A 25,144-nucleotide genomic window follows, 5' to 3' on the forward strand; every position below is an offset into this window, starting at 1 on the left:
TTTCAGGAATGGGTTGGTGAGGGAACAGTTCGTGTGATGGTTGTTTGTGAAACGCTTCAACTTCACAGGAATGTCGCGTCGCATCGCCTCGCCTTCATAATATTTCCAAGTCGTAAAACATAACTCGGTGTTTATTTTATTTTCTCTTTTTGTTTTTTCTTCTCTTTCCCGGCGAGTGTATGAACGAAAGGTCTGAGAGTAAGCTGTTTTTTTTTAATGTTTTCTTTTTCTCCAATTTCGGTTGTTTTTTTGTTGTTTTTTTCTTTTCCTGTTTCATCTCGGAGGTGTGCTCAGAGTTATTTTCTGAGTTTTCTTTTTTTTTCTTTCCTTTTTCGTTTTGTTTTCTTTTCCTATTTCATCTCGGAGAGTGAGAGTTGTTTTCTAAGTGTTTTCTTTTCCAGTTTTCTTTTCTCCTTTTCTTATGTCGTTTTTTTTTCCTGTCGTTTTTTCATTTCCTTTTTCGCTTCTTTTTTCCTGTTTCTTTTCTTTTTTTAGCTTATATCGTTGGTTTTTCTTTACCTGTTTCGTGTTTTTTCATTTCCTGTTTCGTTTTATTTTTTTCCTATTTCGTTTAATTTTTTTTTTCCTGCTTCGTTTTTTTTCTTTTCCTGTTTCGTTTTATTTTCCTTTTCCTATTTCGTTATTGTTCTCCTATTTCGTTTCTTCTTCTTTTCTTGTTTCGTCTTAGTGTACACCTTTCTGCAGTCTTTAAATCGGTGGGCGTGGATCTGCATTAGGAAGTGTTTTTTTTTTTTTCTATAACCTACCTTCTCATGTACCTACCTTCCTACTATCTTATTCATCTACCTTCCTACCTAACCTTCAAATAGTCCATCCTTTTCTTCCTTCCTGTCTTCCTTCTCACCTTCCTTCCTACATTCCTACATTCCTATTCCTATCTACCTTTTATCCCTGCCTTCACATCTTCCTTCCGTCCTTCCTTTCTGCCTTCTTTCTCACCTTCCTTCCTTCCCACATCCCTGCCTATCTATTTACCTACCTATTTTCCTTCTTTTGTATATTAACATCTTCATTCCTTCCTTTCTCCTTACCTACCTACCTATCTTCACATTTTCCTTCCTTCCATTTCATTATATCTTCCTTTCTTCCATCCTTCCTTCCTTTCTTTCTTCCTACTTCCTCGATTCTTACCCATATATTCCTCTCTTCCTACCTATCTACCTACCTTTCCTCTCCCTCACACACACGAGAACAGAATGAGATTTCAACTTGGTTTTTTCTCCACTCTCCTTACCTCCCTAACCTTCCTTAACCTCCTCCTCCTCCTCCTTTCTCACACACGCTCTCGCTCTCATTTTTTTGTTTTCTCTTAATTTTACTTCCTCCTTTTTATCTATTTTCATCTTTATTTCATGTCGATATATTCCTATTCCTCCTCCTCTTAATTCTTCTCTTTCTTCTTTTCTCCTTCCTCTTCCTCACACTCCTCCACTTTTCACCTCAATTTTTTTTATCATACTTAATTCTATTCTTGTTTCTTTTCCTCCTCCTCCTCTTCATCTTCATTCCTCATCACTCCTCCGCCAGTTAAAACACTTGCAATCATCGTGAATACTCGCCCATTACCAGGAACAACAACAACGACGACGAGGACGAAGAGGAGAAGAAATTAACAACAACAACAAAATCTAAGCACTGTCTCGGCGCCAAAACAAAGGTGTAACGAGGTGTTGGTAACGATGTTTGCTCGGGCTATTCAATTGCTGCGCGCCGTTATCGTGATGGATGTGGCGTGCCGAAAACTCTAGGGCCATTACGCTGGTGCTATGATGGTGCTTGTTCGTATGTGTCTTTAATTGGTTGCATGAGGGGTCCGTCTGTCTGTCTGTAGTGATTAGTGGTAGTGGTGGTGGTGGTAGTGGTGGTGGTGGTGGTGGGCGGATGGTGATGGTGGCTAAGTTTTGTTTCGGCCGATTTGCATATTTTATTTCCTTCCTTCCTTCCTTTCTACCTTCCTTCTTCTTTTTCTTCCTTCCCTCCTTCCTTCCTTCCTTCTTTCCTTCCTTCCTTCCTTCCTTCCATCCTTCCTTCCTTCCTTCCTTCCTTCCTTCCTTCCTTCCTTCCTTCCATCCTTCCCTCCTTCCTTTCTTCTTTCCATCCTTCCTTCCTTCCTTCCTTCTTTCCTACCTACCTTCCCTCCCTCCTTACCTCCCCATCTATCTATATCTTTTTTTCTTCCTATCTATCCGCTTACCTACACACACACACACACACACTCTCTCTCTCTCTCTCTCTCTCTCTCTCTCTCTCTCTCTCTCTCTCTCTCTCATTTTCTTGGCTTAAACTCACACAAAACGTTTAGATTTTTTTTTTCTATAATGAATAGTTTCTCAGGGAAGTTTCCATTGAAATATTTCTACCCGGAAACGAACAAAAGTTACAAAACACGCGTACGAGAAAGTTCATACACGCACCAAAAAAAAAAAAAACATTCGATTTAAAGTGTGATAAATAAACCATAGACGAGGCTGTGCCATTACTACGAAACATCGACCTTCTCGCTGAACAGGAGGAAGAGAAGAAGGTGGAGGAGGAGGAATAGGAGATGGAGAAAAAGAAAAAGAAGCGCAGGGCCAGAAACAAGAAGACGAAGAAAAGAACCAATAACAAGATCGAGTAAATGAGTAAGAGGAGGAAAAGGAGAAAAAGACTAACTAACCCCACGAGTGTTGTTCCCAGTCCTTGCCCAGAGCGGCGCCATATGACCCAGACTGTTGCGGCGCCTAACCTCAATCACTCGCTCCTTGTCCTGAGCACCGGTTCGCCCAGGTAAGGTGGCCCAGGTACACACAGTTTAGCTACAAATGAGTGCGGTAGGTTGCGTTGTGGGCGGCGGCGGTGGCGGTGGTGTCATTGACCTACTCTGGTGGTGATAGCAAACACTGAAGAATAGTTACGAGAATACGAACGTTACAGCCTTAGACACTTAGAGCAAAGCGATCCCGAGCAGAGCGGTGATTGGCTTATTGACTTGTTGATTAGATGGTTGATTGGATTGACCAAAGTGTAGCAATTCCCAATTTACTTAAGAGAGCACATGGAAGTAGACAGAAAAAGAGGAGGAGGAAGATGAAGAAGAATAAAAGAAAGAGAAGGTGATTTTTATGTTGCAAAGTGTAGCTATTCACAATTTACCAAAGAGAACATATGAAAGAGAAAAAAAAAGGAGGAAAAGGAAGAAGAATAAAAGAAAGAGGAGAAGGTGATTTTTATATAGTAAAGTGTACCTATTCCTAATTTACCAAAGAGAACACATGGAAGTAGAGAAAAAAAAGAGGAGGAGGAAGAGGAAGAAGAATAAAAGAAAGAGAATGTGATTTTTATATAGTAAAGTGTAGCTATTCCCAATTTACCAAAGAGAACATAAATAAATAATTATGAAAGTAGAGAAAAAAAAAAAAGAGGAGAAAGAGAAGGAAAAGAATCACGTTCATGTGTGTGTGTGTTTAGAAAATGACACAGCGCTTCTCTTTCTCGGCTCTCACAATAACAGACGCGTATAAAAACCGCGTTCCAAGGTTAACATCATTCAGAATGCTCGAAGTGACCCAAAATTAGATCTCCGAAAACATGTAATCGAAAATATCCCCGTCATCAGAGAGAGAGAGAGAGAGAGAGAGAGAGAGAGAGAGAGAGAGAGAGAGAGAGAGAGAGAGAGAGAGAGAGAGAGAGAGAGAGAGATTGACTGATTGACTTACATCGATGACCAGCCCACACAGACCGAGAGACTGGTTGCTCCGTCCCTAAACTCAAGTGAAATAATAATGACTGCAAATGTCCAGCACCAACACTTTTACCTTAGCTAATATCAAGGCGGAGAAAGTGGCTGTCGAGTTTGCTTTAAATGAATCAATCGTGTCGCGCTGAACTGTTGATGGTGGGAGCTGTGGAGTAAAGGAGGAAAGAGATGGAGATGGTAAAAGAGAAGGGAGGAAATAAACTGTAAAAAGAAGGAAAGAGATGGAACAAGGAGAAAAAAATGGATGAGAGGTAAAGGGGGATTAGAGAAGACGAGAGAGGAAGGGGCTGAATTTAATCGTGTCTCACTGAACTCCTGAAGGTTGGGAGCTAGGACTGTAAAAATAAGAAAAAAGCTGAAGAAGGAAAGAGATGGAACAAGGATAAAAAATGGATAAGAGGAAAAGGAGGATTAGAGAAGACGAGAGAGGAAGGGGCTGAATTTAATCGTATCTCACTGAACTCCTGAAGGTTGGGAGCTAGGACTGTAAAAATAAGAAAAAAGCTGAAGAAGGAAAGAGATGGAACAAGGATAAAAAATGGATAAGAGGAAAAGGAGGATTAGAGAAGAAGAAAGGAAAGGGCTGAATTCAATCGTGTCGCACTGAACTCCTGAAGGTGGAAGCTAGGACTGTAAAAAGAAGAAAAGAGCTGAAGAAGGAAAGAGATGGAACAAGGATAAAAAATGGATAAAAGGAAAAGGGGGATTAGAGAAGACGAGAGAGGAAGGGGCTGAATTCAATCATATCTCACTGAACTCCTGAAGGTTGGGAGCTAGGACTAAAAAGAAGAAAAAAGCTGAAGAAGGAAAGAGATGGAACAAGGAGAAAAAATGGATAAAAGGAAAAGGGGGATTAGAGAAGACGAAAGGAAAGGGCTGAATTCAATCATATCTCACTGAACTCCTGAAGGTGGAAGCTAGGACTGTAAAAAGAAGAAACAAGCTGAAGAAAGAAAGAATGAGAGAGAAAGAGAGAGAGAGAGAGAGAGAGAGAGAGAGAGAGAGAGAGAGAGAGAGAGAGAGAGAGAGAGAGAGAGAGAGAGAGAATTCAATCATATCTCACTGAACTCCTGAAGGTGGAGCTAGGACTGTAAGAGAGAGAGAGAGCTGAGAGAGAGAGAGAGAGAGAGAGAGAGAGAGAGAGTAGATATAGTGATGATAGATTTTTATTTTGGATCCATATATATTTGTTGTGATGGAGAGAGAGAGAGAGAGAGAGAGAGAGAGAGAGAGAGAGAGAGAGAGAGAGAGAGAGAGAGAGAGAGAGAGAGATTAGATATAGTGATGATAGATTTTTACATTGGATCCATATATTTGTTGTGATGGAGAGAGAGAGAGAGAGAGAGAGAGAGAGAGAGAGAGAGAGAGAGAGAGAGAGAGAGAGAGAGAGAGAGAGAGAGAGAGAGAGAGAGAGAGAGAGAGAGAGAGAGAGAGAGAGACTAGTGGAAAGGTCACCGAGTTGGAACTTCATAACAAAATCATAACCGAAGCCATTGTAGCATTTATACGAAGCGGAAGGTGAAGTCACGAGCACGTCAGACCGTATCAAAAGTTGCCTAGCCGTAAAATATACCACTTCACTTCCACATCGATAATCAGAACCCAAATTGAAGATGAATATGCAGTGAAGATGACGCGTGAACCAACCTAGGAAGAGCGGAGATTCAGGGCCAGTTTCACAGTTCCCCATGATAGGTTAGTAAGCTCCCAAACCAATACCGGAGCCTTCAAAATTTCCTGGTATAGTGTCTGGTGTTTATATTTAAGTTCACAAATTTGATGAAACTATACAGGAAAAGTCTTGTGTATTTAGTGTGGCATCGAAGACCTCCCCATTTTGGATTGTATGGGATTCTATAGTTTGGTTCGGGCTGTTACGAAGACACTGTGTGGGACTGTGAAACCGGCTCAATGAGAAAGGGAATGTAGGGCGGAGTAAAAGAAGAAAAATGGTGGATGACAGGACCGACTTGGGATAGAGGAGGTGAGGGAGAGAAAGCGAATGTAGGGTAAGGGAGAATAAAGCTGGAGGATAGGAAAAATGAATACGTAAGAGAATGAAAGAAATGAACTGGAAAAATGGGAGAAAATAGCTGAAGAAGTGAAGAGATAGAATAAGGAGGAAAGAACTGAAAAAGAAGAAGAAGAAAAGGGAGAATAGAGGAGAGGAGAGAAAGGGGCTGTTGGATAAGGAAAAAAAGAGGTTAGAGAAGGGAGGAAAGGGACTGGAATATGGAGAAAAGAAATAAAATAAGGAGAAAAGAAATGAAGAAGGAGAAAAGGGAGAATAGAGGAAAGGAGAGATAGGGACTGTGGGACAAGGAAAAAAAAAGCTGAAGATTGGGAAAGGAACACAGAATTGAGAAAAGGAACTAGAATAAGGTGAAGGAAGTTGAAGGAGAAGAGAAGAAATAAAGAAGGAGGCAGAGAAAGAGGCTGTGGTGTAGAGAGAGGAAATGAAACAGAGGAAAGGGAACAAAGAAGAGGAGGGAGGTAGAGGGGCTGTAGAATTGGAAGAAAGAGGCGAAAGAAGAGGAAAGGGAATAAATGAAGAGGCAACGGACAATGGAATAAGGAGAAAGGAAGTGAAGAAGAGAAAGAATAAGGGAGAATAGGGAAAGAGAAGGATTGTGGAAAGAGAAGAAAGAAACTGAAGGAGAGGAAAGGGAATAGAAGAAATTGGAAAAGGACAGTGAAATAATGAGAAAGGAGAGGAGAGGAAAAAAGAGTATAGACGAGAGGGCCGCCATCATCCCGGCCATCAAATATCAACACCTTGTCCACAGGTATTCATTAGGTGAGGTAACCACCCTAGCAGCCGATGAGGATTACGATGACTTACGTAACTTAAACGAAAACCGATGATGACTGAGATGAATTACGTAACTTATACAACAACCTAAGGAACGAAAATGGACCTGATGTTACCAAGAACTCGAAAACACGAGGTTCCGTTGGTAGAGAGGAAGGTGAAAGGTTATCAGAAGGAGCATATACGTGTTACGGGTTGTTTCTCGTTACTCCACTGTCCTTTTCCCTTTTCTTCTATTCCCTTTCCTCTCCTTCAGCTTCTTTCTTCCTTTTCCACAAACCATCTTTCTCCCTACTCTTCTTCTTCAGTTCCTTTCTTCTTATCCCACTGTCCGTTAGTCAAAGGCATGTGATGGGGACCTTAGCTGTATGGTGAGGCGCCAATAAGCTTACATCACCATTGGCAGGGTGTGTACCGGTGGCCAACACGAGAATCACAGCCGTTCCGATCTTTAGCAAAGTGGATGCCGGGGTGAGGTCCTCGCCACGCCCATGGATCGGTCACCCTTGAACTCCACGCTCTTTCCGGAAGTGTACTATAATCACGAGTCTGATAATGTGGTCAGACCGTGGGTGAACATCACTCATTCGCGCGCACACACACACACACACACACACACACACACACACACACACACACACACACACACACACACACACAGACACACGTTACTTACCGATGGAGGGTGTGGCGCGGGTGTCGGGCACGGGGAAGGAATTGCAGAGCGCCGTTAGCGACAGCGTCTCCTCCGCCTCTGCCCCCGTCTCCTGGGATATGCGGAGGAGGTCCTCGGGCGAAGCGGTGCCCTCGATGAACACCATGAGCTGCGGCCGCCACATGAGGGAGGTGAACGGCACGGGCATCTCCTTGTTGTTGAGCAGGTTGGCGAAGGTGAGGCGCGGGTCCCGCCAGGTGAGCTTAGTGGTGATGAGCAGCGTCAGCGGGTCCGTCGACAGCACCTGCGACATCTGTACGTTGAGGTCGATCAGCGTGGGCGGGTCGGGCGGCGGCGAGTTCAGCAGGTAGTCGGGGGGCCTACGGACCGGCTGGCAGCCCACCTCGTCGAAGCCGCCGGGACAGTCTGGGTAGCCGTCGCAGCGCTTTTCCAGTGGAATGCACTGGCCGGAGCGACACAGAGTCTCCCGCGTGTTACACGGACTGAGAGACGCGTTCACCGCCCGCTGTTCTGCTCTCCCGCACACGCCGGGGTTCACTTGCCACTGGCGTGCCCCCAGCGGGTCGCTGCCCGTGGTGGTGGCCACTACTTGCCCCGTCGTCTCGTCACGCACCTCCCACGTGTCCCTGGAAAGTCCAATGCTGTACTTCCCCACGCCCTGGAAGTAAGGCTGTGCCGAGTTGTTGGAGGTCGCCACAAAGGCGAAGTCTGCAGGCAGCGGACACACCCCACGCATGATGAACAACCGTCGCCGCCGCGGTTGCAGCTGGCAGCCTCCACACAGCCGCGAGGCGCACGGGGCTGTCTCTTGGCCGGAGGGCGTGAGGGACGGGCACGTGTTGTTGCTTTTGGCGAGCCACAGCACACGCCGGCCGCCTTTGCACGCCGGGAAGCCCATCGCCTCAGCGAACAGTCGGTCATAGTCGCGACCCTCGCGGGGTCTGATCATGTCCATGTCCAGCTTGACGCAAAGTTCGTAGTTTTCCTCGTGGTTCATCGGCTCGGGGAACAAGAGGTAGTCGAAGCGCCGCCGTTCACAAGGTTCGCTGGTGTTTAGCATTGACTCGGTGACGTTCTGTCCCACGGCTTGCCAGGACACGGGGCGCAGCCTCTGGGGGCCTTGCAGAATGATGCAATCCGCCAACTGTTTCACCTGCGCTTCCTTTAACTCGGCGTTCCACAGCTCAGGTGCCAGCAGGTCCCCGGCGAAGGAGCCGACCACCGCGTTGAATGACTCCGAGGCTTGCAGGTCCTCCCAGCTGTCGTCCGTCGGCCCTTCAAAAGTGAAGGTGGAAGGCGAGGTGTCGGGCCACATCACGCCGCCGCCTATCACCGCGCGCAGATCACTCTTGAAGAAGTCAACGGCCGGGTTCACCTGTAGTAGGCGGCGCGCATCCAGGTACAGCGAGACAGCTTGCGACGTGAGGGCCAGGCACAGGTGGTACCACGTGAGCGGCACCACTAGTGCCGCCGCCAACCACACGGAGCGACCTTGGCGCAGCAGCACTCCTTGGGGCACTATGCCTGGGGGAGGAAGGGGCGTCAGATCCTGGGGGCACACACACACACACACACACACACACACACACACACACACACACACACGTACCCACACTAACGTCGCCGACAGTTGCGTCGCGACTGCCGAGGCTGAGGGCAATGGAGGGCCGCCTGAAGTAGGTGACCCGCGCCCACACGCACACCGTCAGCTGGTTCCGCCTCATCGCCAGCCCCTCCGCCGCCACAAAGCTGCCATTCTCGGAGGTGATGTGCGGGAACAGCCGGAAGTTCTTGGCCTCTGAGGCGTCCACGTCTGGCGAGAGGACGAGGACGAGGACCGTCACGAGAAGTGGTAATGATGATGATGGAATAAAAAAAATGCCATTATGAATAAATATCTATACAGCAATGAATATAATTATTAGAGTAGTAGTAGTAGTAGTAGTAGTAGTAGTAGTAGTAGTAGAAATAATAGTAGTAGAAGTAATAGCAACATTAACAAGAGGGAAATACGAGTAATAATGAGAGCTGTGATTAAGAATAAAATAGTAGTAGTAGTGACAGTAGTAGTAGTAGTGGTAATAGCAGTTGCAGTAACACTCTCTCTCTCTCTCTCTCTCTCTCTCTCTCTCTCTCTCTCTCTTTATATTTTGTTGCATCCTGGTTACAATGTGTCAAGACGCAAAGTTAGTTCGTGGAAGCACTCGCGTGTCCGCTTGGGTCAGTGGGGACTATTGCCGCTCGTCAGGGGCTGTACATTTATTTTTATCAAGGAATTCTCTTTTGTTTTTTCTTTTGTTTTTTTGTTCCTTCAAAATATCGTATGAATATAATTGTTACATTCCTTACCCTCCATAGTTTTTTTTTTTTTTTTACAACAAAGGAGACAGCTCAAGGGCACAAAAAAAAAAGGAAACAATAATAAAAAATAAAAAAAGCCCGCTACTCGCTGCGGTGAAAGTCAATGAAAATAGCGTTTTCTTAGCACCCCTGTAAAACATTTATGCCACATTTTATTTGTTGCCGTATAGAAACCTTACACATACGTTTACTTTTCTTTGATATGTCATGGTACTTACGTTAAGATTGTACTGGTGTGTGTTTTATCTTATTTGTGATGCCTTGCACATACATCACAGCGCGGGTTTGGGAGACATGGTAATCCAGTGCTGGACGCGTGTTTTTTTAATTTTTTATAGTAGTAGTAGTAGTAGTAGTAGTAGTAGTAGTAGTAGTAGTAGTAACAATAGTAGAAGTAGTTTTTTTATAGTAGTAGAAGTAGCAGTAGTAGTAGTTTTTTTTATAGTAGTAGTAGAAGTAGTAGTAACAGTAGTAGAATAGTTTTTTTTTATAATAGTAGTAGTAGCAGTAGTAGTAGTAGTAGTAGTAGTAGAAGTAGTTTTTTTTTATAGAAGTAGTAGTAGTGCTAGCAGTAGTAGAAGAAGTTTTTTATAGTCGTAGTGGTAGTAGTAGTAGTAGTAGTAGTAGTAGTAGTAGTAAATTATATAATCGAGGTCCTACTAGAATAAAGAAAAAACACGGAATAGAAAACTAATAAAAAAGAGGAAAAGAAAGAAAGAAAGCACGATTGCGTCACTTGGGCTTTACAGGGAACACGTACAATTCCTTCAGTCCACCACGAGCTTGACATGTATTATTCACGTAGGTTTCCGAGGTGAGGATGGCGTTGTGTGTATGTGTGTGTGTGCGTGTGTGTGTGTGTCGGTCGATCTCACTCACGAAGCTCAGGTATAATTTATTTACCTCTGTGGGTGTTTGTTTGTGCAGGTGTGGGTGGGTGTTTTCTCCTTTTCATTCGTTTACTTCCCTATTCTTTATTCCATTTTTCTCTATTTCCTTCATTTACTCCCCTACTTCTATATTCATTAATCCGTTCGTTAATCTACGTTCATTTGCTTCCCTGGTCATTCATTGATTACTTCATTGACGTTCATTTGTGGCAGAATCGAGTCAAAAATGAACTTCCGAGAGAGAGAGAGAGAGAGAGAGAGAGAGAGAGAGAGAGAGAGTCGATATAGTGATGATAGATTTTGAGTTTGGGTCCATATATATATTTTGAGAGAGAGAGAGAGAGAACGAAATCAAAGTATAGGAGACAGAGCGTAGCATTAATGAACTCTCTCTCTCTCTCTCTCTCTCTCTCTGTGCTTTATCGAAGGGTTGTGGGGAGCCAAGGTCAGTGTGCCAACGTAGAAGGGGAGAGAGAGAGGGAGGAAAATAGAAGAGAGTGGGAGGGAGGGGGGTAGTAAGGAAAGGGAGGAAGGAGGGAGGTGGTGAAATAGGGGAGGAGAGAGAGAGGGAGGGAGGGTGGTTGGAGGGGAAGGTGGGAGGAGGACTAGGGAGAGGAGGAAGAGAGAGAGAGAGAGAGAGAGAGAGAGAGAGAGTAGGGAGGAGGAATAGGGAGAGAAGGGGGAAGGGAACAAGGGCCAGGGGAGGATAGGATTGTTTCGTTGTCAGGGTTGCGGTGTGTGTGTGTGTGTGTGTGTGTGTGTGTGTGTGTGTAATAAATGTGTTTAGATTGTATACACTCGCACCTGCCTGTAAATTATTAAGGATATCACACACACACACACACACACACATTGTTCTTTGTTCTCTCGTAACCTTATATAACATTCCTCCTCGTCTTTTGTGGAAGCTTCTCGTACTTTTTTTCCGCGCAATGTCTCCCACTGCAATCCCTTCCTCCGCTTCCTTTTGGTTAAACTGACCTAATTCAATGCCGACGCCCGTTTTCTTTTTGTTTTACTTACCCATTTTTATTCCACGTGTTATTATTTATTGTTTTTGTTTCACCTTTTACCTATACTTATACCCGCCCGCCTGTTGACGCACGCAGCCACGCATTCATGGAAGTAACACACACACACACACACACACACACACACACACAGCAATACCCATAACTCCTTAGCTCATTCGTGTGTGTGTGTGTGTGTGTGTGTGTGTGTGTGTGTTCTATATATAAAGCCGTTTTAATTATCTTTTACTTTTATTCTTGTCCCCCATAACGCGACCTCCACTATAAAAGAAATAAGCCACAAAAAATCTCTACTCCAGGCATCCACTCCCCCTGCTCTAACACAATGGTTCTTTCCTCAACTCCACAGACAGTGATCGAGTCGCCGAGGCCTTGCGAGACTGGTTCAAACGAAGACTCGAAGCTAACAAGGTAAGGATATGATTGTTGCTTCCGTTGGTTATTTGTTTTCCTTTGTCTGCTATTATTTTGTCGTTAGTTACATCTTGATTATCTCGTTTTTGAAATTTTCTCTTCATTCAATTTTCATTAAGTTATCCATCCATCCATTTCACCATTCTTTCATCCTTCCCCTCTTTTTCTCTCTTTCCATCTACCTACTTTCCCTCCATCGCTCTCCCCCTAGCTACCTCCCTCTTTCCCTCCTCCCTACCCTTCCTCCCCATTTCTCTGGCCTCACACCAAATGCCCAGTCCTCTCGTAAGACAGTGTAGTCGTGGTAGTGATGATGGTGATGGAGCAGGTGCAGGGATCTGGGACAGGACACCGAATAAGACGCAGCTGGTACGTACTAAGTCTTGGCACTCCCACTTTGCTCTACGGTACGTTAGTCAGCCAGTGGAGTGGAGTGCTGGTGGTGGTGGTGATGGGGGTGGTGTCACAAGGGTCAGAAACAATAACAGGTTGGCAGGTTAATCGAAGAGGCATCGAACTCCCGGAACTTGACGCTGCCGGGCCACTGTGTCACCGCTTCCGCAAGTAGGTGCTTAGAAATAATTAAGAGGTTATACCACATGCCTGCCTCAACCTCCATTGGTCACGACACAAGCGGGGAAGGTCGGGGCGGTTATCTTGGAGCCAACCTATCGGTATTAACGCGACTTATTCCTGTAGGCGCAAGAGTTTGGCCACGCGAATGGTATCCTGTGTAGCGATTTTCTTTTTGGGCCTCGCTGCATAGCTCGCCATAACTGAGTGGTTGGCATTATCAAACACCCAATTTCAGCCCGAGTGATTTCTTTACGACTCTTGTTTCAGTAGTGTTTACTTGCTTACTTTATACAACTCGTTTCGATATTTTTTTCTCGCTGACAGTTCATGATAAATGTTTAAAGAGTGCAAACCTCCTGGTTGACAGTGTTCAGAAACATGGCAGTGGTATTTCACTTCATTAATTGACCTGAAAGTATTAAATGACCTTCGGAATAAACTGGAAGCGAACTTTGAAATAATTACTTTCCTTGTCGGTGTTAAATAGTCATTTGCACAAAATATGATATTCACGTTCGAATTTCGCCAAGCGTCTCGTCATATTTGAGTAGTTTGAGATAACTCGAGCTATTGATTTTTAGGTGGTATATTGGTAACTTAACCATTAATTGTTAGTCTTTTCCTCCCAAATAAAGAGCATGATTTTCCGGAACTCGGCACTCAAAGGAAGGTTTCATGGCGCCTAATTGAAGCATCTTTTTTTTCTAGCTGAGCAAACGTGCCATCGCTCCCGGGTGAAATACGGTCGACATGGCGGGCACTTCACGGCCACCCACGCCAGGCCGGGGCTATGATTAAAGACTCACGAAACTGTTATTAAATCATCCGCCCATTGCCTCCACAAGCGATAAAGGTTGGGGGGTAGAATTACATCATTACCTTGCTATTCTCTCGCGTCTTGCAGCTTTTGTTGAGAAAGTGTGCAAGATCAATGCGTGGAGCGAGTGACACTTCCAGGGGATCAGATAAAGTGTCTTGACGGGAAGGGACCAGCGGGAAGAATGCGGTGGTGGTGGTGGTGTGGCTGTTAGTGGTGTAGGTGGTGGTGTGGTGGTTGTTAGAGGTGGTGGTGGTACTGTTACGTAAGGTGGTGGTGATGGTGTGATTGTTCCAGATGTTGTTGTTGTGAGTGATGACGGTTGTGCTGTGTTGCCAAGGTGGTGAAGATAGCGGTGATAGATGGGGCTTTACTTGTAGCTGTTGTTGCCGTTTTTATTGCCATTATTATCAGTCTGTATTACGTCGATTATCATTATTTATTCTTAGTGTGGTGTGAATCGTCTCCATCCCGCTCAGACTTCGGTAGCCTCGCGAATGCTGCACTATGAAAGCACACGCCACGGAACACTGAAGAGCCATAGGTGAACTAATATCAGAAAGCTTCCACACACGCACGCACACACGCACCTAATACAGTATAACAATGTCCAGAGACGTGCTTATGCGTCAGGGAGGAAGGCAGGCAGACAGCGCTAAAGAGGCGAATTTTCCGTGGATCTTGTCAAACCACGATTTCCGCTGGCGTGATTCTCATATTTCCGTGGTTTTCTGACGTGTCCACGATCTCCCAAAGCTACGGTAGATTTCACCGAATGACAACGGTATTACTCACCATCATCAGCAGCAGCAATAACAAGAAACAAATGAGAATCACGCCAGCGGAAATCGTGGTTTGACTGAAGATCCGCGGAGATTTTGCCCAGTGTAATAGCCCCTTAAGTTACGGCACCGGTCTCAATCTCCTTAGTTAGCATAGACCGAATCGCCCATCACCTTGCTACACCATAACTTCGCTGACCACACCATACCACCCGCCTACACCACACCTCTTATGGCCACACCGGACCTGACCACACCTCTCCTGACCACAGTAAACTTGACCACACCACAACTCTTCTGACCACACCACACTTCTTGACGACACTACACCCCTTCCCACCCCACCACACCTAACCACACCACACCTCTCCCCACCCCACCATACCTCTCCTAACCACACCACACCTCTCCCCACCACACCACACACCTCCCCAAACCACACCACACCACACCACACCTCAAAACCACACCAGGGAAGGAGAAAAAGGTCGAGAGGAAAGGAGAGGAAGGAATGGAGAGAAAAGGATGGGAGAGAAAGGAATGGAGAGGGAAGGAGAGGAAGGGATGGAGAGGGAAGGAGAGGAAGGGAAAGAGAGGGAAGGAGAGGAAGGGATGGAGAGGGAAGGAGATTTACATAGATTTACATAGAAAATCAGACCACACAGAGGAAGGGAAGGGAAGGAAAGGAAAAAATGGAGAGGAAGGGGTCTAGAGGGAAGATGAAGGGATGAAAAGGAAAGAAGATGAACGGATGGAGAGGGAAAGAGAGGAAAGAATTAAGAGGGAAGGGATGAAAAGGGAGGGAGAGAAAGAGAACAAGAGAGGAGAGGAAGGGAAGGGCACTCACTGGCCAGGGCGGGGCGCGGTGCCTGTAGTAATGCCATTATGGTGAGAACAGTGCCAGTGTATCGTGTTGCAGCCGCCACCACCACCGCCGCCGCTGCTGCCACTCCATCCATCTGCAGGGAGGAAAAGATGAATTAATGAGAAGTTGAGTGTTGCTGTTCTTTCTCCGCCTCCGTCTTTTCGTCCTCCTTTCCTCCTCCGTCTTTTCTTCCTCCTTTCCGCCTCCGTCTTTTAGTCCTCCTTTTCTCCTCCATCTTTTCGTCCTCCTTTTCTCCTCCGTCTTTTCGTCCTCCTTTTTCAGCCTCCACGTCCTCATACTCCCTTCTCTTCCTCATCATCTTTCACCAGTCTTCTCCTCCTCCTCCTCCTCCTCCTCCACAATCACTAATAATGACTACTTCACCTCATCTTTCCTTAACACCAATGCTCTTCACCTTTCTTCCTCTCCCCTTCCTCCTCCTCCTCCTCTCACCTCCCTCCCTTCCTCTCCCTTTCTTTCCTTCCTTTTTCTCCCTACCTTTCTTTCCCTTCCCTTCCCTCCCCTTCCTTCCCTCACCCTTCCCTTCCTTCCTCTCTCCGATTCCTCCTCCTTTCCTTCCTCTCTCCTCCTCCTCCTTCCGCCCCCTCCCCCTCCAACCCCAGCCAGAGACATTACGCTTTATATTTCATAAGTTCGCTGTATGACTCGGCTACGCTCGTGTGCTCAAAGCCTTGTAACGTAATGTGTGGGTTCGACCTAAGAGCCAAGCTAGGTTGATTTCTCTTTATTGGTAGTAGTAGTAGTAGTAGTCGTAGTAGTAGTAGTAATGATTTCTCTTTTTGGCAACTCTACTTTATTCAGGAGCAGTAAGTAGCGGGCTTTTTTTTTTTTTTTTCATTATTGTATTTTTTTACGCCCTTGCATGAATCCTCCGCTGTAAAAAAAAATAGTTGTAGCAGTATTTTGGGTTTAATTGCTGTTTTTGGATGCATTTTTAAGGTGGTAGTGGTGATTGTTGTTGTTGTTGTTTTTGTCATGAATTCATTACGCAGATTTTCCTTTATTTTCTTCATGTCCTTGTCCTTCTCTTCCTCTGTATTTTCTTTCTTTTTTCTTCTTTTTTTCCTCCCTTACTTCTCTACCTTCTCGTTTTCCTTACTTCTCTACCTCCTCGTTTTCCTTACTTCTCTACCTCCTCGTTTTCCTTACTTCTCTACCTCCTCGTTTTCCTTACTTCTCCACCTCCTCGTTTTCCTTACTTCTCCACCTTCTCGTTTTCCTTACTTCTCTACCTCCTCGTTTTCCTTACTTCTCTACCTCCTCGTTTTCCTTACTTCTCTACCTCCTCGTTTTCCTTACTTCTCCACCTCCCCGTTTTCCTTACTTCTCCACCTCCTCGTTTTCCTTACTTCTCCACCTTCTCGTTTTCCTTACTTCTCTACCTCCTCGTTTTCCTTACTTCTCCACCTCCCCGTTTTCCTTACTTCTCCACCTCCCCGTTTTCCTTACTTCTCCACCTCCTCGTTTTCCTTACTTCTCCACCTCCTCGTTTTCCTTACTTCTCCACCTCCTCGTTTTCCTTACTTCTCTACCTCCTCGTTTTCCTTACTTCTCCACCTCCTCGTTTTCCTTACTTCTCTACCTCCTCGTTTTCCTTACTTCTCTACCTCCTCGTTTTCCTTACTTCTCTACCTCGTTTTCCTTACTTCTCTACCTCCTCGTTTTCCTTACTTCTCCACCTTCTCGTTTTCCTTACTTCTCTACCTCCTCGTTTTCCTTACTTCTCCACCTTCTCGTTTTCCTTACTTCTCTACCTCCTCGTTTTCCTTACTTCTCTACCTCCTCGTTTTCCTTACTTCTCTACCTCCTCGTTTTCCTTACTTCTCCACCTCCTCGTTTTCCTTACTTCTCTACCTCCTCGTTTTCCTTACTTCTCCACCTTCTCGTTTTCCTTACTTCTCTACCTCCTCGTTTTCCTTACTTCTCTACCTCCTCGTTTTCCTTACTTCTCCACCTTCTCGTTTTCCTTACTTCTCTACCTCCTCGTTTTCCTTCTCCTTCTTTTCATGATCATTTTTACTCGTTTCCTTTTCCTCCTTTCTTTGTTCACTCTTCTTCTCCCCCTCTTCCTTTTCTTTCTCCTCCTCCTCCTCCTCCTCCTCCTCCATCCTTCTTCTGCAGCATTGTATTCATTCCTAAAAGTTGCAGCGAGTGTGAATCGATCACCCTTACACAATACAACATTATTTTTTTCATGTTTCTTTTCCTTCCTACAAGCGGGTTGAGGCATAAATTGTGTAAGGCAAAGTGTAGGGGTAGTGTGTGGTGGTGGTGGTGGTGGTGGTGATAATATGGTTGGTGTTGGCGTAGGTAGGAGATGGGAATTGTGTAAGTGGTGGTGTTGTAGGTGGTGGTGTGAATAGTGGTGTGATATGGTTGGTGTTGGTGATGATAAGCGTAATATAGGTGGTGGTGTAGGTTGTGGTGGTGGTAGGGTGGTTGTTGTTGGTGGTGATGGTAGTGGTGTGATATGGTTGGTGTTGGTGTGGGTGATAAGCATAATGTAGGAGGTGGTGTAGGTTGTGGTGTTGTGATGGTGGTGGTGGTGGTTTAACTTTGTCCCCCAATATATAATCGAAGTGCTGTCTTAAAAATGTGTGTGTGTGTGTGTGTGTGTGTGTGTGTGTGTGTGTGTGTGTGTGTGTGTGTGTGTGTGTGTGTGTGTGTGTGTGTGTGTCAATGTTCGTCTTATTCATCAACGTCTGTATTTGTCTGTTTGCATTGGCTTATTTACTCTTTCTATATGTCTTTATTTGTCTAAGGTCTGTGTGTCTGTATGCATGTCTACCTAGCTATGTCGTGGTCTGCGTCCGTGTGTTCGTCTGTGCGTTATTGTCTGTGCCTTACCTGTCTGTCCCTTACCTTTATATGTCTTACCTGTGTGTGTGTGTGTGTGTGCGTTCGTATGTGCGTCATTGTGTATGCATATGCCATGTCTGTGTGTGGCTGTGTGTGCTACTGTTTAACGACCACCAAGATGAATGTGTGGGGGGAGGGGTGAATGGGGGGGGTAGATGTGTAGTGGGTGGGTGGATGTGATGGATGTGGTAGATGGGTGGGTAGATGTGTATTGTGAGGGGTGGATGTGATTGGATGTGGTAGATGGGTGGGTAGATGTGTATTGTGAGGGGTGGATGTGGTGGATGGGTGGGTAGATGTGTATTGTGAGGGGTGGATGTGATTGGATATGGTAGGTAGGCGGATAGGTGTGCGGGTGTGGAGTGGGTGAATCTGTAGTGGGTGTGTGGGTGGGTGTTTAGTTTGGGTGTGGATGGATGAGTGTGTAGACTGTAGGGGGTGGGTGGATGAATGTGTAGCGGGAGGCTGGGTGAGTAAGGGGGTGTATGAGATGGGCTGTGGTAGATGGGTGGATAGGTGAGGGTAGGGGGTGGATGGTTGTGTAGTGGATGGGTGGGTGGGTGTTTAGTTTGGGTGTGGATGGATGAGTGTAATGGGTAGGGGGGGGGGTGGATGTGTAGTGGAGGGGGGGATGTGTACTTCCTTGAGCGTGTGTTAGTTCGCGTGTTGCCTTTGACAAGCGTACACACCTATTTTTTTCCTTTCGGCTTTTTGTATTGTTTGTGCACGTCAGTTTTTTTTTTTTTTTTTTTTTTTTTTTTTTTTTGTTTTTTTTTAGTACCGGTAGTAACATCCGTCTTCTATTTATTGCTGCGTTGGTCTTTCTTTTATCTAATTTATCTATCAACGAACAGCAATTTTAGATTCTCCTTCTGTTTCGTCTTTTCTATTCTATGTCTTCAATTTATTATTTTCTTCGTCTTTCGTCATATTTCTGTACCAACGAACAGTAATTTTACATTCTCTCTCTCTCTCTCTCTCTCTCTCTCTCTCTCTCTCTCTCTCTCTCTCTCTCTCTCTCTCAAATAAGAAAACAGGAACGAAATACCGATAAATTAACTTATTTTTCCTCCTATTCCTCCTCCTCCTCCTCCTCCAACTCTTTCAAATTGATATCGCTAAGCAGATGCATAGATCGACCTTCGTGACCCGGAAACGCACTGAAGTATAACGTCGAGGTTCAGTTTTGTTCTGCGTCGGTGTTGGTGACGTCTCGCCGGAATGGGTGACAACTCCGTTCTTTTTAAGCTTCCAAGCTGTTCACGCCACTTAACACTTTTCCTTCCTGCACCCTATTTTTACTTCGGGCATTGCCTTCACGAGTCATTCTGAACCCTCTTGACAATACTGAGAACTGATTTTGGCTCTTATAATCATCTGTTTTGTCAAGTGGCGATCGAATGAGTGGTACTATGGTCTGACTCGGCAATGGAATCTGGTTGGGCGTCCCTTTGAAACAGCACGTATAGGCGACATATGAGAAAGACGTATTGGGGGTGACGCGGCAGTGCTGTAAAGAGGTTCAGGCCTCATCCAAACGGACCTCACACTTGCGTCGGACTATATATATGGGCGTATTACAAGACATTTCGTCGCCCAAGAACACATATTTGTCAAGGCTTTCGTAGGAGTTGTGGGCATCTCCAAGAGTAGTTTTATGACCCTGGTGGTTGTTTGATCCTTCTTCTGTACCATAAACCTGAAGAAACACTCATTAGAACCCGACTGACCCCCACTTTGACCTTTAGAAATAGCTGATGTGAGAAGCGAAAGTGTCTTATGATACCGACCTGTAGGAGAGTTAGGTCAGAGTGGAAGGAAGGGAAGGTGAGGGGACGAAGGAAGGGAAAACAGTGCTTCTAAGATATCTGCGCCCTCTGCCGCCTGCCTGGTGAAGAAGGAAGTGATTGGTGGTACATTAGAGAGGAAGGAAGGGAAGGAGTGGAAAGGGAAGAAAGGAGATCGGGAAGGAAGAAAGTCCCCTCAATCGGCCGGTATTGAATTTCAGTGAAGATTACGAGGGTTCTTACTCCACCACCTCCTCTTTTCCCCCTCCTCCCCCTTCTCCTCCCCCCTCCTCCTACTACTTTCTACTTCTGTTCCTACTTATCAAAATTAACTGTCCTCCTCCTCCTCCTCCTCCTAGTTCCTCTGCTGCTTCTCTTTTTACCTCTCTTAAATTAATTGTTCTCCCCCTCCCTCTTAAGGATTTCTCCTTTCTTTCCTCCTATTTTATTCATCATTTATTCATTTGCGTTTTCATATTTTATATTCTCATCAAAGCGGAATCGCCTTCATGTGCTTTCGCAAACTTTATTGATTTCCAGCTGGAACAAGTTTTCCCTTTTTTATATACACAAAATCGTTCCTTAGAAAGAACGAAATTCATTTTGTAGTATGCGTGATGATTTCCTTGCAGGAACATTTTCTTTTGTTTATTTCTTAGCCAAAAATAATTTAATCAAGCGTTGATTTCAGTCTTTTAGGTTTCAAGAGCGCAAGTCACCGCTTTTATTGTCTTTTTTTGCACGTCGAGCGCCGGCCCTCCTTCGCTGTTTTCGTCGACACATCGAGTGGAAGGAAGGAATTCGGGACGTTCTCACGCACGCTTCGATCTTTGGAGTCTGCTCGTAACTGGCGTGAACAGGTTAATCAGCCAAGTGCATAGATGCTTGCTTGATCGTAACACCACCGTTCCATCTGCTTCGATCTGGCTTTTGGGTGGGAAGTGTGAGCACGTTGATTGCTCAATCGGAAGGACAGTCCAGCCAGAGGTCGCCTCTGAAATTATTGTAATCAGACCTTGACGGAAAGCACGGCGCTGTGTGTGATCCTCGAAGGTCGCGTCAGAGTATGTGATGACGCGGCAGGAATGCGTATAAAGGGGCTATGACACTGGGCAAATTTTCCGTGGACCTTCAGTCAAACCACGATTTCCGCTGGCGTGGTTCTCCTATTTCCGTGGTTTTCGAAGAGTCCACGATCTTCCAAAGCTTCGGTAGATTTCACCAAAGGACGACGGTATTACGCACCATCACCAGCAGCAGCAATAACAAGAAACAAATGAGAACCACGCCAGCGGAAATCGTGGTTTGACTGAAGATCCACGGTGTAATAGCCCCTTCAGCCCCGTATCCTCAGACCCTTTCGGCTCTCACAACAGCTGTTTCTAAAGTCCACAAAGGAGATTAGTCGGGTTCTTATGTTTGTTTGTTTTTATAACCCCCGTATCCTCAAACGCTTTCGGCTCTCACAACGACTAACGGACTAATTCCAAAGGCCACAAGGGAGATTATAGTCAAACCAGATTGGCGAGACCGTTTTGGCATAGAGGTAACATAGAAGAGGAAGAGATGGGTGTTGGGACCATGGAGGTAGAATTAGTGGAGTCGACGAGAAAGAGATAGGTGTTGGGACCATGGAGGTAGAATTAGTGGAGTCGACGAGAAAGAGATAGGTGTTGGGACCATGGAGGTAGAATTAGTGGAGTCGACGAGAAAGAGATAGGTGTTGGGACCATGGAGGCAGAATTACTGGAGTCGACGAGAAAGAGATAGGTGTTGGGACCATGGAGGCAGAATTACTGGAGTCGACGAGAAAGAGATAGGTGTTGGGACCATGGAGGTAGAATTAGTGGAGTCGACATCACCCCAATTACGTTAATCCGCCCGAGCTGTCATTTTTACGGCCAGGTGTCAGGTGTTGTCAGGTCAGGCTTTAACATAAAATACGACGAAAACTCCTTGTAGCTCTTGTGTTTGGCGTTGCTATAAAAAGGTGGAGGGAATTCTAGGAAACTACACAGGAAATCTCTTTATCAGTATCTGGTAATGAGTAGAAATGGCGGATCATTGTAGTGGATATGGTTTGGTTTGGGCGCTTACAATGACAATGTGTTGGACTGTCGAACTGGCCCTGTGTGGCGGAGCGGCGGGGAGGAAAGGACCCGTGCAACCCAACGCCAAAACGGACTCGATAATCTGGTTTTACTATATTCGGATGCTCATGGCTGGGTTTTTTTTCACAATCATGGTGCAGAAGCCTTGTCAAACTATTACAAGGCTATATCAAAACAGCCCATGGACCCCCAACTACTGTGAGAGCCTAATCAAATGTTACTGAGTAGGTCACGAAATGTTTAACCCGGTAGCAGCGAGGCTCATGTTTCTTAATGGCCCCTCCAAGCGAGAAAAATTTAAAAAAATCACCCCTCACACAAACCATATCATAATATATATCAAAGCATTTGTGATCAGATTATGTATCATCTATTTTGGGGGGGTTATATCATGGCACAAATTTGGCCCGTCGCTGCTACATGGTAAAGCCACAAATTTGCCCCGTCGCTGCTACACGGTAAAGCCACAAATTTGGCCCGTCGCTGCTACCGGTTTTTAAGGATATGGGCATATAAGAACACAATTTCTGAGCAAACCTAATAGCCTATAATATTGCACCTGTCATGTATGGGTAAGGCCAGGACGAGGCTTTAAACTGGGAATGCCTGTAGGAAAGTGTAATCTGAATGTGGCGAAAATAGGTCATTGAAGCATCGCGCCTGTCAGAACGGTAGGGAATGGTGTTTTACGATAGGAGAGAGGGAAAAAAAGGGGAGGGGAGGTTTAAGATAACAGGGAGGCAGATAGGGGAATACTTATGGTGGGAAGGAAAGGGCATTAGGTAGGGTAGGGTAAGAGATTGACAGAGAGGGGAGGAAGGGATGGAGAGAGTGACAAAGTGTAGGAGAAACAGAGACAGAGACAGGGGAAAAGGGGATGGAGAGAGTGACAAAGTGTAAGAGAGAGAGAGAGAGAGAGAGAGAGAGAGAGAGAGAGCACTTTTTTATAGTTTGTTTCCAGCACGCAGCTTGATTCGCCTGACATGTTTTCTTGGATACGTAAAGCAGAGTGCCAAGCGGTGATTCACAAACTTATTATTGATTTACCCTTGAACGCAGCATAAATCTTTTTCGTTTGCATTGTCACGGAAGTAGCAGTAGTAGTAGTAGTAGTAGTAGTAGTAGTAATAGGAGGAGGAGGAGGACCCTGTTATATTACCTTGCCAACTCTGCCCCTTTCCCTTCATTTACACTCGCCACACACATTTTTTCCGTTCATTCACACATACACAAACACACACACGCACACACGGAGTAGTAGTAGTAGTCTAGAAGAAGGTTTCCAAGTTCTTATGGTAGGTTCTTATGGGTCCAATGGTAGGCACTTCAACACAAATAAAGGTTCGAACCCCTATAAGTGAAGGCATCCACGCCAAGCCATCGACCGTCCCCTAACTTCTGGGACAGGTTCGTTGGAGTGAAATATTCCGTTTCTCGAGGTAGTTAGGGACGCCATTTTGCTTTAAGGGTTACAGAGAAAGGGATTGTCCGGTGTGTGTGTGTGTGTGTGTGTGCAAATTATTAATATCGTAGTTTTTTTTGTCTCAGTAATCTCTCTCTCTCTCTCTCTCTCTCTCTCTCTCTCTCTCTCTCTCTCTCTCTCTCTCTCTCTCTCTCGTTTCTTCTGTTATTTTTCTTCATTTCCTTCTAATATTCATTTATTCTTGTACCTTCTATTAATGCACATAGGAACGCACGCACAGAAACTTTGGAACACACACACACACACACACACACACACACACACACACACACACGAGGCCCCTCACCCTTACCTTGGCCCACTTTTCCATTGATATGAATGTTTAAACACACACACACACACACACACACACACACACAGTACAACACCACTGGGCTGCCACTTGGTATTGGGTTGCGGCCTAGATGATAAAAGAAAGATCATTCCTACGTGGAGTATCGGTTATGATTCTGATAAAAAGGTTCGAGCGAGTTCGGGCGCAATGGTGTGGAGGAGAGTTTATATCAGCGTTGCCAGATTATCGTATTCACCACAGTCTTTATTTTAAGCCTCAAACTCTCGTATCTACACAAATAACGATAGAAAATTGAAGTTAGCGTTAAAGCTCCTATTTATTGATGTTTGTTTTTGTTTTTGCATTCGTTATTGGTCAGAAACTACTAAAATGCAGTGCGACAAGTACGATAATTTTCAACGCTGGTTTATATTGAGAACTTCACCTGAATGCTTCCAGTCTCCAGTAAAATCATTGTGACTGGCGTTGTGACATCCCTTTGTGTCTTTCCGGATTTGGATGGACGGAGACTGTCAAGAAGTAGCGCCAGACTAGCCATGCTTCGCGTAAATCGACCTCTCTTTCGGCCACCTCTTTGGATTCTTTTTGGGAGCAGCGAATAGCGGGTTTTTTTTATTTTTTATTATTGTTTACTTTTTTTGTGTCCCCTTGAGCTGTCTCCTGGAAAATAACTTTGTGTCACGTTCTGGTGTTCCTTTCACTAGTATTCAGCAGTAGTGTTATAAGCATGATGCCTATTCAATACAGGGAGCGATGCAGAATGTAAATTATGATGCTGTTATACTGCACAACATTAGACTTGATGTGGTATTATATTGCTGTACTTAATCCATTGGTATTTGGAGTAAATGTTTTCTCCATCATACATTTATAATTTATGCGATAACTATTGATTGATTGATAGTTTATTGTTGCAAGTAAACAACAATAGAGAAGGGAGGAGCATGCCATCCCAACCCCCAGGCAGTACAGAGTGTGATTATACAACTAATGATACATGTGGAAGTAGCACCAGGCAGGAAACTTAAAAGATACAATGGTAGGGGACAAGTGCTAAAAAAAATAAAGATAACTATTTATGCCCAACGCAAATTCTTCCTTCCTCCCTTCCGTATAGATTTGTACTCTTACTGGAGAAATTTGGGGCGTTGTATCACGATGGCTCAGGTTCGAGGTCGCGGGGTTGGTCCACAAGAGAAAGGAGAATACGACACATGGTTCGTTTGCCGCAAATTCTTTCTCTGACATGATCTAAGACATTCCCATCACAAAAACGTGACGTATTATTACACTGTAGCATATTTATCGGCCTTGCTTTCGTTGTAACGCATATTTTTTGAAGGAGAATGTTGCATATCTAAACAGTCATGATTTTAAGATGTTGCATACAGTGAAATTTAGCGTAATGTTGTATTGTATTTGTCCTCACACTGCTATTTAGAAGACGTATTGTTGCCATTGTTAGGAGTAGCTGCTTCTTGATTAGGCCTACTACTCTAGCTGGTCTTCCCCTGATGTACAAATACTAGTAGAATATTGTTCAACCAACGTTAGATTCTGTATATTCATGAAATGTATGTTGCTCCTATGAAGACTTTGTTCAC

The 25,144-nt window shown here is 45.0% G+C and overlaps 1 protein-coding gene across 1 annotated transcript in view; it reads right to left on the reverse strand.

Annotated features, from left to right (window-relative positions):
* The window catches only part of LOC126996511 (uncharacterized), a 44,857-nt gene that overhangs the window by 18,946 nt on the left and 767 nt on the right, over positions 1-25,144 (reverse strand). Inside the window, exons 2-4 of the mRNA XM_050857042.1 lie at positions 14,967-15,078; positions 8,858-9,061; positions 7,249-8,772 (exon numbers count right to left, since the gene is read on the reverse strand). Of these exons, the coding sequence (XP_050712999.1) occupies positions 7,249-8,772; positions 8,858-9,061; positions 14,967-15,078 (1,840 nt within the window). The remainder of the gene's footprint in view (positions 1-7,248; positions 8,773-8,857; positions 9,062-14,966; positions 15,079-25,144) is intronic.

Source organism: Eriocheir sinensis, chromosome 10 (genome assembly GCF_024679095.1).
Source record: "Eriocheir sinensis breed Jianghai 21 chromosome 10, ASM2467909v1, whole genome shotgun sequence".
In the NCBI taxonomy this organism is placed as follows: domain Eukaryota; kingdom Metazoa; phylum Arthropoda; class Malacostraca; order Decapoda; family Varunidae; genus Eriocheir; species Eriocheir sinensis.